This window comes from Phycodurus eques, chromosome 1, assembly GCF_024500275.1.
Source record: "Phycodurus eques isolate BA_2022a chromosome 1, UOR_Pequ_1.1, whole genome shotgun sequence".
Taxonomy (NCBI): domain Eukaryota; kingdom Metazoa; phylum Chordata; class Actinopteri; order Syngnathiformes; family Syngnathidae; genus Phycodurus; species Phycodurus eques.
The window spans coordinates 151821-165017 of NC_084525.1; the positions used below are offsets into that span (position 1 = coordinate 151821).

The 13197-nt window shown below is 46.4% G+C and overlaps 1 protein-coding gene across 1 annotated transcript in view; it reads left to right on the forward strand.

Moving 5' to 3' along the window:
• lama5 (laminin, alpha 5) overlaps positions 1 to 13197 on the forward strand; it is a 262541-nt gene that overhangs the window by 116743 nt on the left and 132601 nt on the right. The window contains 1 exon segment of the mRNA XM_061670415.1: positions 8378 to 8579. Within this exon segment, the coding sequence (XP_061526399.1) occupies positions 8378 to 8579 (202 nt within the window).

The following is a 13197-nucleotide window of genomic DNA, read 5'->3' on the forward strand; positions in this document are numbered from 1 at the left end:
TTATTGTCAAGTAACGGTATTCTACAATATTTGTACAATATTTGGCTACTCTACCGACCTCTGGAGTGGAGATACTCTCTTGCTACTCATTTTTGCTCATCTGATCAGCCAGTGTCGTATTTGTTCCACTGGTCTTTAGTATTTTCGCGTTGAGGTGCTGCAGGTCGTGGCCCTGGTTGTGGTCCCAGTGGAACAGCGAAGCACACATAACATCGGCGACAAGAGTTGATCCTCTAGTACATCTTGTATTAATTAGGAAACACGCCTACATTTATCTAATTAGTTTAAGGATGTTAAAGTTAAATGTATTAAGCGAAGGAGCGATGGTAGGCATGTCACAACACAGAATGAACTAACTTCAAATTCAGAAATGGCCAATAAAAACAGAAAATATTGTACTTAATATTTTCTTGAAGGATGCATTTGGGATTAGCCTTTGAAGTTGGTAATAGTGAAAAATGGAGTGAAACACTGATTTTAGTCAATTCTTTTCCAGAATGAGTGTGCTTAAAGAGGAGGATGCTAGTCATGTGGCACAGCTTGAAGCAGGCATCAGGTGCAGGCGGAGATGGGCCTGGCTCAAGTTGGAGGCCAAAACAAAAAAGCAAAGAAATGAGGAAAATGTAATTTTAATTTTAAATTTGTACATCATTTGTACTGTACTACAGTGGTGTAAAAGAAATTGTTTTCTACGTGAAGAAAATGTTTGTTTTGCCTTATTGTACTCTTCAGAGTCTTGCAGATTGCTTAATTTATGTTAAAATGGAAAACATTCTCTGTGGGAGCCCGGGATCCCCCCCAAACCCCCTCCCCCCAACAATGTTTTTTTTTTTTGTCACCTTTTTCATGCCTTTGGTGTTTGCATGTCTGAATAGTAACACAATATTTTAGCGCTATATTACATTTTACATCAAGTGAAAGTGAAGTTTAAAACTAAATTAAAAACAACATTATAGAGGAAGGTCAAGAATCAAGGCAGACTGGGCTGAGCCTAAATATGGAGTCACATCATGATGTGGAGTGACTAGGCCTGTCGGATAATCACTATCGACTCAATGTTCGATATAATAAAATGGACACGATAGTTTTTTCCTACTCAATAAATTCGCACGATGGCGAGCTGTACTGCTCCAATGCAAAGTGGCCTGCTACTCTCGCTGCTAGGATAGTACGTATTAGCCGCTACCGGGCTTGTGACCCGCCGGCGCACCGACGTTGGCGCCATCCAAGAATCCACAGCCTTGCTCCATGCGGTGCGTGTAGAGCCAGACAACAGAGACAATTACAGGGACGTAAATCAACCGGTAAATTGAGAGCTTTGCCTTTTGGCTCAGCTCCTTCTTCACCACGACAGACTGATGCAGAGTCCGCATCACTGCAGACGCTGCACCGATCCGCCTGTCGATCTCCCGTTCCATTCTTCCCTCACTCGTAAACAAGACCCCAACATACTTGAACGCCTCCACTCAGGACATGATCTCTTCCCCCACCCTTTTCTGACTGAGTACCATGGTCTCAGATTTGGAGGTGCTGATTTTCATCCCAGCAGCTTCACACCGCACCAAGTGTGAGTCTGAGTCTTGAATATGCAGCCATCAGAACCACATCATCTGTAAAAAGCAGAAACGTAATACTGGCCAAACCGGAGCTCCTCAACACTTCGGCTGGGCCGAGAAATTCTGCCCATGAAGGTAATGAACAGAATTTGTGACAAAGGGCAGCCTTGGCAGAGTCCAACACTCACTGGAAACGTATTTGACAAACAGCCAGCAATGCAGACCAAACTCTGACACCGGTCCTACAGGGGCCAAATGGTACCCCATACTCTTGGAGTACCCTCCCCAGGAATCCCAGAGGGACACCTTCAAACAGTTTCTCCAAGTTCACAAAACACGTCGACTGGTTTGGCGAACTCGTATGCACCCTCGAGGACCCCGCTGAGGGTGTACAGCTGGTTCACTCTTCCACGGCCAGGACGAAAACCACACTGCTAATCCTGAATCTGAGATTTAACTTCCTGATGGACTGTCCTCTCCAGAAATACTGAAAAGACCTTAGCAAGGAGGCTGAGGAGTGTAATCCCTCTAAAGTTGGAACACATCCTCCGGGCCCCCGTCTGAAAAAAGGGGACCACCACCCCGCTCTGCAAATCCAGAGGCACTGTCCCCGATGTCCTTGTAATGTTGCAGAGGCGTGTCAACCAGGACAGCCCTACAGCATCCAGAGCCTTTAGAAACTTAGGGCAGATCTCATCCAGCACCAGCGCTCTGCCACCGAGGAGCTTTTTTTTTTTTTTTGCTTGCCTCAGTGACCACCAAAGCTGCGTTCCGCTTGGCCAGCCGGTACCCATCAGCTGCCTCCGGAAAATGCCCGATAGAACTCCTTCTTCAGCTTGACGACATCCCCTACCGCTGTTGTCCAACAACGGGTTTGGGGATTGCCGCCAGGACAGGCACCGACCACTTTAAGGCCACAGTTTTGGTCTGCTCCCTCAACAATGAAGGTGTGGGACATGGTCCACTCAGACTCAATGTCCCCCGCTTCTCTTGGAATGTGGTGGAAGTTCTGCTGGAGTTTGTAACTCTTTTTCTGACATGGGACAGATGAGCAAATAGTCCAGAGTGACGAGACTACTACAGTGAGTGCATGAGTAATGTGGAAATGATGTGACAACAATCTCAAGACAAAATTGGCAACATGTTACATTAATTTATTCATTCATTCATCTTCCATTCCGCTTACCCTCACTACGGTCGCGGGCGTGCTGGAGCCTATCCCAGCTATCTTCGGGCGAGAGGCGGGGTACACCCTTAAGTGGTTGCAGGGCTTAACTGGTTGCAGGGCACATATAAACAAACAACCATTCACACCTACGGGTAATTTAGAGTTTTTAATTAATCAACTCTGCATGTTTTTGGGATGTGGGGGGGAAATCTGAGTACCCAGAGAAAACCCACGCAGGCACGGGGAGAACATGCAAACTCCACACAGGCGGGGCAGGGATTTGAACCCCAGTCCTCAGAACTGTGAGGCGGATGTGCTAACTTGTCTCCACCGTTCCACAACAACATGCAACATGTTACAATGGAATTGAAAGTTAACTCTTTAAGAAGTTAATGGCAAGAGGGAAAAAGCTGTTGGAATGTCTGCTGGTTTTAGTTTGCATTGTTCGATAGCGCCTGCCTGAAGGAAGGAGTTGGAAGAGATGGTGACCAGTATGTGGAGGGTCCAAAAGGATTTTGGACCCTGCCATAACTAAGACAAGAGCATGTTTTGTCTTAGTTATGGCAGCGTGCAAATCATCAAGGGTGGGCGGGTCTCCAGTACCCCCTCCAAGGACTCCAAAAAGGGTGGGTACGCTGAGCTGCTGTTTGTTGCATCGGCACAAACAACATGCAGGACCCGTCTCCCCACCCGGGGGGGAGGGAGGCTACCCTCTTGAATTGCTATTCTCTAATATCATTATATCCGTGGCATAAAAAAACTAAATAAATCAAACATACTATTGTATATCGTGATAGTTTTGAGGGAAAATATTTCGTCCTAAAAAATGTGAAATGCAAATCACTGCCATGTGAAATGCAAATAACTGCTAAAGGTGTCATCCCTGCACAACCTAAGATTCTCTTTAATACTACTTAAGACTGCCTCACCTGGTGCTACTGTTTTGGTTAGCAACAGAGTTCAAATGGGCTCAGCAGTTAAGTCTTCACTGTCCGCGTGTACATGAAACACAGTATACGTAATTAGGTGTTTATTTGTCTTTGGTTGATAATGCAGCATCTGTTTACTTGATTTGAACATTCATGGTCATTCATGTTGATGTTTGCAAGATGGCGCCGACCAGTGTGGTCGCCTCGGTTACGCGCTCACTCATATTGTTTTTGTGTTTTTCGTTCGTCTTTGGAGACATTACACAACACACTTACACAAGGGGAGAAGGGACTAACCATCAAGGAGGCTACTCCGGACTTTCTTTCACCAACTTTCGCAAATCCGCTCAGTTTACTGAGTTATTCACCGGAGCGGCGACCGTGGTCTTTGGCGCGGAGGCGACGCCACAGAGGGAAGCGAGCCGGCATCCAAGTGAAGCTCCGCAAGAGAGGATACAGATTGGTGTTTCCGTCCATCCACCTCGCGAATGTACGCTCTCTATCCAACAAAATGGAAGAGCGTCATCTTCTGATAAAGTCCAGATTTTGGACGTTCCGCCGCCATGTGCTTTACGGAGACTTGGCTTTGTGAGGCTGTACCCGATGGCGCCGTCATGCTTCCGGGCTTTCATCTTCACTGAGCAGACCGCATCACGGAGTTAACGGGGAAAACAAAAGGCGGCGGGATATGCTTCTATATCAACGAAAAATGGTGTACGGACGTCACGGAGCTCAGCACACAATGCAGCCCGCATTTGGAGTCGCTGTTTTTGAACTGTAAGCCATTCTACTCGCCTCGTGAATTTGCATCATTCATTCTGGCTTGCGTGTAAAATTACGCCTCAAGCTAACACGAACCCCGCACTGCTAATGCTCGTCGAAGAAGTCAACGAAATTGAAAAAAAAACACCCGGTTTCATCCCTCATTATTCTCTGGGACTTTAACAAAGCTAAACTCAACCACGAACTCCCTCAATACAAGCAGCACATCGACTGTCCTACCAGGGAAAATAACATTCTGGACCATTGCTATACTACGCTAAAAAACGCATACCGTGCCAAACCTCGTGCAGCACTGGGCTCGTCTGATCACTGCTTAATTCACTTAATACCGACGTACAAGCAAGAAATTAAATGTGCGAAGCCTACAGTGGAAACAGTAAAAAAGTGGACTAATGAAGCAAAGATGGAACTTGAAAGCTGTTTAGACTGCACAGACTGGAGTGTCTTTGAAAATTCACCTGGCAGCCTGGATGAATATACGGACACTGTTACATCCTATATCAGTTTCTGTGAAGATCTGTGTGTACCAATGTGGTTCACTGCCAAACTTAAGCAGCTTCGCCAAGCTGAGGAGGACGCATATCAAAGCGGGGACAGGGCCCTGTATAATCGAGCTAGAAACCAGCTGACTAAAGAAATTAAAATTTCCAAGAGGACCGATGCAGCAACGTTGGAAAAACAGTTTAGCGCCAACGACTCTAAATCGATCTGGCATGCACTCTAATCGCTGACAAATTACAAGCGACAATCCCCCCAAACTGAGAACAATAGCACACTAGCCAACGACTTGAATAGCTTCTACTGCAGATTTGATAAGGACACACCCACCCAGCCGCACCACCGACCACTATCACACCACCGACTTCTGCGTTAACCATCCGCGAACAGGATGTGAGATGCATCTTCAAACAACAAAAGATTAACAACGCGACAGGCCCAGACCATGTGTCCCCATCCTGCCTCAAAGTCTGCACGGACCAGCTCGCTCCAGTCTTCACTCAGATCTTCAATAGATCTCTGGAACTGTGCAAAGTACCATCCTGTTTCAAACGCTCCACCATCATTCCAGTCCCCAAGAAACCTACAATCTCGGGTCTAAATGACTACAGGCCTGTCGCCTTGACATCTGCGGTCATGAAGTCCTTTGAAAGTCTCGTGCTGGACCACCTCAAGAGCGTCACAGGTCCCCTGCTGGACCCTCTGCAGTTTGCCTACCGAGCAAACAGGTCTGTGGATGATGCAGTCAACATGGGACTGCACTTCATCCTGTAACACCTCGACAGTGCAGGGACCTATGCGAGGATCGTGTTCGTGGACTTCAGCTCAGTGTTCAACACCATCATCCCTGAACTCCTTTCCTCCAAGCTTCTCCAGCTCAGCAACTCGAACTAGCAGACATTCCAACAGCTTATTCCCTCTTGCAATCAAATTCTTACACAGCTAACCTACATTTCCATTGCAACATGATGGAAATGTTGTGTCTTGAGTTTGTTATCGCATTTCTGTCGGGCCAATTATATATTACTCGTGCACTCACTGTAGTTGTCTCGCCATGCTGCACTATTTGCATATGTGTTGTTGACCAATACTGGCCACTCATCCCACAGTAGCATCTGCTCCATTTTCACACTGACTGAGGAGTATCTGCAACATTTGCACAATCAATATTGTCCCAGATTATCTCACTACTCGTCACTTTAAACCGCATCCACTCCTTGACGTCTCGGCGCCTTTTGTACAATGGTCATTGCACCGGACTATTGCAATGTTAGTCATTCAAACTGCTCTAAGTGCGAGAGGACTGCATCTTTTTGCACAATTGTCAAAAAATAAAGAAATAAATGTACCGGCATTACCAGATAACTAGCAAACCTTTATTGCTCAGTGACTATTTTTCTTTTTGTCAATGTCTTTATGTCTCAAAAGTGTTCTCTGTCAATTGACTGTCTGTTGTCGTACTAGAGCGGCTCCAATTACCGGAGACAATTTCCTTGTGTGTTTTTTGGACATACTTGGTAAATATAGATGATTCTGATAAGTGCTTTGCACAATGTCAACGAAAAGCCACTGGAACATTTCAAATGTTAGCATGCTAAGTTGCCATGTGTCCTCAAGAGGCGATAGGGGGACTTTTGTAGTTTGTTGTGGAGGTTGGAACAACTTAAGATTTTTAGTAGTCAACTATAACGTGATGAAAGTCAAGTTGAAGATTGATGACAACCTTGATCATTTTCAGAACATAACAGCAGTCTCTACCTTAGTGTTTTGCACCATGGACAGTTACACGTAGAAATATTTCAATGGACCAGCATAGAAACATCCATCCATCCATTTTCTGAGCCGCTTCTCCTCACTCGGGTCGCGGGAGTGCTGGAGCCTATCCCAGCTGTCATCGGGCAGGAGGCGGGGTACACCCTGAACTGGTTGCCAGCCAATCGCAGGGCACATACAAACAAACAACCATTCGCACTCACAGTCATGCCTACGGGGAATTTAGAGTCTCCAATTAATGCATGTTTTTGGGATGTGGGAGGAAACCGGAGTGCCCGGAGAAAACACACGCAGGCACGGGGAGAACATGCAAACTCCACACAGGCGGGGACGGGGATTGAACCCCGGGCCTCAGAACTGTGAGGCTGACGCTCTAACCAGTCGGCCACCGTGCCGCCAGCATAGAAACAAATAACAACTAATTGTTACACAGTAAATTTCAATTTACCATTACGCTGAATGTAATTGTAATTCGTGAGAGTCCATGTTTCTGTTCAACAAGCCGGTTTCATCTTGTGTACCCTAGCATAGCATGTTCTAAGGGTCGTAGCCAGGCTAAAAATAAAATCAGTATTTCCATGATTCACTGTTACTATTTCACTTGTACTTTTATTGTATTTGAGGATAGGCTTGCATGTTTTGCAAGTGACCGTGCTACCGGTCTCAGTTTTGGTGAAATATTTCCACACACTTGTAGCAAATTAGGGCTGTGTTACGACACAATGTTGTGATGTTGATGTCAATGGTGCGTCTTGTATGTATCATACAACCTTTTTCTATGAACACGCAGTTTTTGTGCATGCATTATTGTATATAACATTTTGGTGACTTTATATAGCTGCACTTATTCCTTGCTGACAGTCCCACTCGTATGAATATTTTGAAACTAACAGTAATCTGAATAGATGAAGCTCATTGCTACAGTCTTTTGATCCACAATCATCTTGTTTTCTTAACTCTCGGACCTGTGACAAATGATGACTGTGTCGCCTTGTTGATCGGAAATGATGCGGAACTGATGTCTCACAGTATCACAAACACTAACCTTGTGCCTCATCGGTGGGTCGGTCCAGGGCATCAACATTTTACAGAGCATATGGTTCGATTCATTTCTCTTTTTCATCCCGTCTCATTTTACTTTCTTTTTTACCGGTGTCGTGTGAAGTTACCTTTTGTGCCAAAATGCTGAGTTCCGGTGCGTAACCTTCAAAAGAAAAGGCTACATGCTTAAAACAAGAAGTCAAGTTAAAACTTGCACATACTGTGTAAACCATCTGATGTGATAAAACAGTCACAAATAACTATTTTAACAATGCTATATGGAACTTTTATCTGAAACATTAATTAATGAATATTAAGTCAAGAGGGTTAGTTACACACACTTTGCCTTTTAGTTCACAGGTTTGATATTGATACTGGTTAGAAAGAACCCGGAGTCAAATGTTGATTTTCGGCTATGCTGCGGGCTGCTAAGAAAATGGATGTTCATAATTTGTACACCCCTTATTTAAACCATACAAACGTTTTTGACCCAGCCCCCTAAAAGAATCAGAAAGGAGAATCGTTTGGAACCGGAATCGAAATGAGGAACTGGAAGCGGGACCGTAATTGCTCAAATTCAAATGATGCCCAACCCTAACTGTGACGTGTGTTGTGTTATTTGTCTTCAGCGTGTAACTGCGGCACCAGGCTGTGTGAGCCCATGTCAGGCGAATGTATCTGCCCGCCGCGGACCCTGCTGCCTGAGTGCACCCAGTGCGAGCCGCAGACATTTGGCTGCCACCCGGTTGTTGGCTGTGAGTTGTGCAACTGCTCCCGGCCCGGAATCACGGTGCCCGACGTCAGCTGCGACATGCTCAGCGGACAGTGCAGGTGAGAGGAAAACTGTGCGATATTTTTTAAAATGTCCAACAAATACAGAAACTTGTAGTACCGGTTTTTAGATCTAGGGGAGCTGGTGACTCTACTCCCAAGCAAAGCCGTAGGAAACAAGGTCTGGACAGTGACAGGAGGGGGTGCCAGATTGTTACCCAGCTTAACATAATGTCACTATACCATGCAATGCAACACAATTGACTATTTTCAAAATGTACCAGTGTTGTACCTGAATGAGTTCAATGAACCAAAGTTATTGAACTCGTTCGTATTTTGTGCGAATGTGAATTTATTTAATTTCTGCCTGATGAATGGAATTGAGAACGGGCTCATTCTGGCATCAAAGAACAGTTTTTGAACGAAAGTTTATTTTCATTCAAGAGTGGAAAGTTTTGTTAGGGACTTCCAGGATAATCCCGTCCGAACACTATATATGAGCCTTCATATGTCAGTGGATAATCGCTGTATTTGCCAACCGATTCAGATTCCATTCATGGCAGGCATGTCGCAGGTGCTTGAAAACATGAGGTGCGTTCAGGGACACTGCATAAATGGGAGTGTTTGCACATTTCTGTTTTAATTCCTCATTTTAAAAGACCATTCAAGCAACACGTTTTTCCTCACGTTTTTGAGATTGTAGGGTGAAAGCTGCAGCTTGCTAATAGTGTGGACTGAATTGGGGGCAACAATGGGAAAATGAAATGCCAATATTTTAAGGGGAATAGCCCGTCAGCGGGGGCACGGTGGCCGACTTGTTAGCACATCTGAGTTTGTATGTTCTCCTCGTTCCTGCGTGGGTATTCTCCGGGTACTTCGGTTTCTTCCCACATCCCCAAAACATTCATGGTATGGTAGGTTAATTGAAAACTCAAAATTGCCCGTAGGTGTGAATGTGTGTGAATGGTTGTTTGTTTATATGTGCCCAGTGATTGGCTGGTGACCAGTTACCCCGCCTCTCGCCCAGAGTCAGCTGGGATAGGCTCCAGCACCCCCGCGACCGTAGTGAGGATAAGCGGTACGTAAACTTGATGGATGGATGGAAAGCCCGTCAGCAATGTATTGAGAAAAATAAAAAAAGAAGTATGAATTCGTTCATTTTTGGAAAAGTGAACTGAGTTCAAAATTTGGAATTATGAGCTATGAACTGAACTAGTTCATTTTTGGAACGGTGAATTGCACTTTGACCTAGTTCGTGTCGAAAATGAACTTTCCCCACACTGAAATTTACCATATGTAAGAGATATTTTACACAGAAACCTCACGATCTACAGTAGATACAGAATATATACTGTATATACAGTGGGTACAGAAAGTAATCAGACCCCCTTAAATTTTTCACTGTTATATTGCAGCCATTTGCTAAAATCATTTGTTCTTTTTTCCCTCATTAATGTACACACAGCACCCCATATTGACAGAAAAAAATTGAATTGTTAACATTTTTTAATCTTTATTAAAAAAGAAAAACTGCAATATCACGCAGCCATAAGTATTCAGACCCTTTGCTGTGACACTCATATTTAACTCTGGTGCTGTCCATTTCTTCTGATCATCCTTGAGATGATTCTACACTTTCATTGGAGTCCGGCTGTGTTTGATTATACTGATTGGACTTGATTAGGAAAGCCACACACTTGTCGATATAAGAACTCACAGCTCACAGTGTATGTCAGAGCAAATGAGAATCGTGAGGTCAAAGGAACTGCCTGAAGAGCTCAAAGACAGAATTGTGGAAAGGCACAGATCTGGCCAAGGTTACAAAAAATAATTCAGCTACACTTAAGGTTCCTAAAAGCACAGTGGCCTCCATAATCCTTAAATCGTAGACGTTTCGGACGACCAGAACCCTCCCTAGACCTGACCGTCCGGCCAAACTGAGGAATCGGGGGAGAAGACCCTTGGTTAGAGAGGTAAAGAAGAACCCAAACATCACTGTGGCTGAGATCCAGAGATGCAGTCGGGAGTAAGTTCTAGAAAGTCAACCATCACTGCAGCCCTCCACCAGTCGGGGCTTTATGGCAGAGTGGCCCGACGGAACCCTCTCCTCAGTGTAAGACACATGAAAGCCAGCATGAAGTTTGCCAAAAAACACCTGAAGGACTCCAAGATGGTGAGAAATAAGATTCTCTGGTCTGGTGAGCCCAAGATAGAACTTTTTGGCTTTAATTCTAAGCGGTATGTGTGGAGACAACCATGCATTGCTCATCCAATATAGTCCCAACAGTGAAGCATGGTGGTGGCAGCATCATCCTGTGGGGGTGTTTTTCAGCTCTAGGGACAGAGTCCTCAGGACCTCAGACTGGGCCGAAGGTTCACCTTCCTACAAGACAATGACCCTAAGCACACAGCTAAAATAACGAAGGAGTGGCTTCAGAACAACTCCGTGACTGTTCTTGAATGGCCCAGCCAGAGCCCTGACTTAAACCCAATTCAGCATCTCTGGAAAGACCTGAAAATGGCTGCCCACCAACGTTCACCATCCAACCTGACAGAAGTGGAGAGGATCTGGAAGGAGGAATGGCAGAGAATCCCCAAATCCAGGTGTGAAAAACCTGTTGCATCATTCCCAAAAAGACTCATGGCTATAGTAGCTCAAAAGGGTGCTTCTCCTAAATACTGAGCAAAGGGTCTGAATACTTATGGCTGTGTGATATTTTAATTTTTCTTTTTTAATAAATCTGCAAAAATTTCAACAATTCCGTTTTTTTCTGTCAGTATAGGGTGCTGTGCGTACTTCAAAGAGGAAATAAATGAACTTAAATGATTTTAGCAAATGAATGCAAATTAACAAAGAGTGAAACATTTAAAAATCCCTTGTCCGGACGCGGGTCACCGGGGCCCCCCTCTGGAGCCAGGCCTGGAGGTGGGGCTCGAAGGAGAGCGCCTGGTGGCCGGGCCTGCACCCATGGGGCCCGGCTGGGCACAGCCCGAAATGGTAATGTGGGTCCCCCTTCCTGTGGGCTCACCACCTGTGGGAGGGGCCAAAGGGGTCGAGCTGGGAGGTGGACGAAGGCCGGGACCTTGGCGATCCGATCCCCGGCTACAGAAGCTGGCTCTAGGGACGTGGAATGTTACCTCTCTGGCAGGGAAGGCGCCCGAGCTGGTGTGTGAGGTTGAGAAGTTCCGACTATATACAGTGGACCAGCTCTTCACCCACACTCTTCTGTTTTGTGGACTTGGAGAAGGCGTTCGAACGTGTCTCTCGGGGAGTCCTGTTGGGGGTGCTTCGGGAGTGTGTTTACCGAACCCCCTGATACGGGCTGTTCTGTCCCTGTACGACCGGAGTCAGAGTTTTTAGGGTTGGATTCCACCAAGGCTGCCCTTTGTCACCGATTCTGTTCATAACTTTTATGGACAGAATTTCAAGGCGCAGCCGAGGCGTAGAGGCGGTCCGGTTTGGTGGCCTCAGTATTGCATCTCTGCTTTTTTTCAGATGATGTGGTTCTGTTGGCTTCATCAAGCCGTGATCTCCAACTCTCATTGGAGCAGTTCACAGCCGAGTGTGAAGCGGCTGGGATGAGAATCAGCACCTCCAAATCTGAGACCATGGTCCTCAGTCGGAAAAGGGTGGCGTGCCCTCTCCAGGTCGGGGATGAGATCCTGCCCCAAGTGGAGGAGTTCAAGTATCTTGAGTTCTTGTTCACGAGTGAGGAAAGAATGGAACAGGAGATCGACAGGCGGATCGGTGCAGCGTCTGCAGTGATGCGGACTTTGTATCGGTCCGTTGTGGTAAAGAAGGAGCTAAGCCGAAAGGCGAAGCTCTCAATTTACTGGTCGATCTACGTTCCTACCCTCCCCGAAAGAACAAGATCCCGGATACAAGCGGCCGAAATGAGTTTCCTCTGCAGGGTGTCCGGGCTCTCCCTTAAAGACAGGGTGAGAAGGCAAGCGCCCGGTGCCTGGGCCTCCACCTATGGTGCCTGGGCCTCCACCCATGGTGCCTGGCCAGGCACATCCCGATGAGAGAGCCCCCTTCCCATGGGCTCACCACCTGTGACAAGGGCCAAAGGGGTCAGATGGGTAGTGAGCTGGGTGTTGGCCAAAGGCGGGATCCCCGCCTTTGAAGAAGCTACAGAAGCTGGCTCTAAGGACGTGGAATGTCACCTCTCTAGCAGGGAAAGAGCCCAAGCTGGTGCGTAAGGTCGAGAATTTCCGACTATATATAGTCGAGCTCACCTCCACACACAGCTTGGGTTCCAGTACCAGTCCTTTTGAGAGGGTTTGGATTCTTGTCCATTCTGGAGTTGCCCACGGTGCTGTTCATTACCTTGGACAGAATGTCTAGGCGCAGCCGGGTGTTGAGGGGGTCCGGTTTGATGACATCAGTTTCACATTACTGCTTTTTGCAGATGATGTGGTTATGATGGCTTCATCAAGCCGTGATGTCCAACTCTTGCTGGAACGGTTCACAACAGAGTGTGAAGCGGCTGGGGTGAAACCCAGCACCTCCAAATCTGAGGCCATGGTCCTCGGCCTCAGATTTGGAGGTGCTGAGTTGGAAAACGGTGGAGTGCCCTCTCCAGGTCAGGGAGGAGATCCGGTCCCAAGTGGAGGAGGTCAAGTATCTCGGGGTGTTGTTCATGAGTGAGGGATGAATGGAGCTGGCGATCGACAG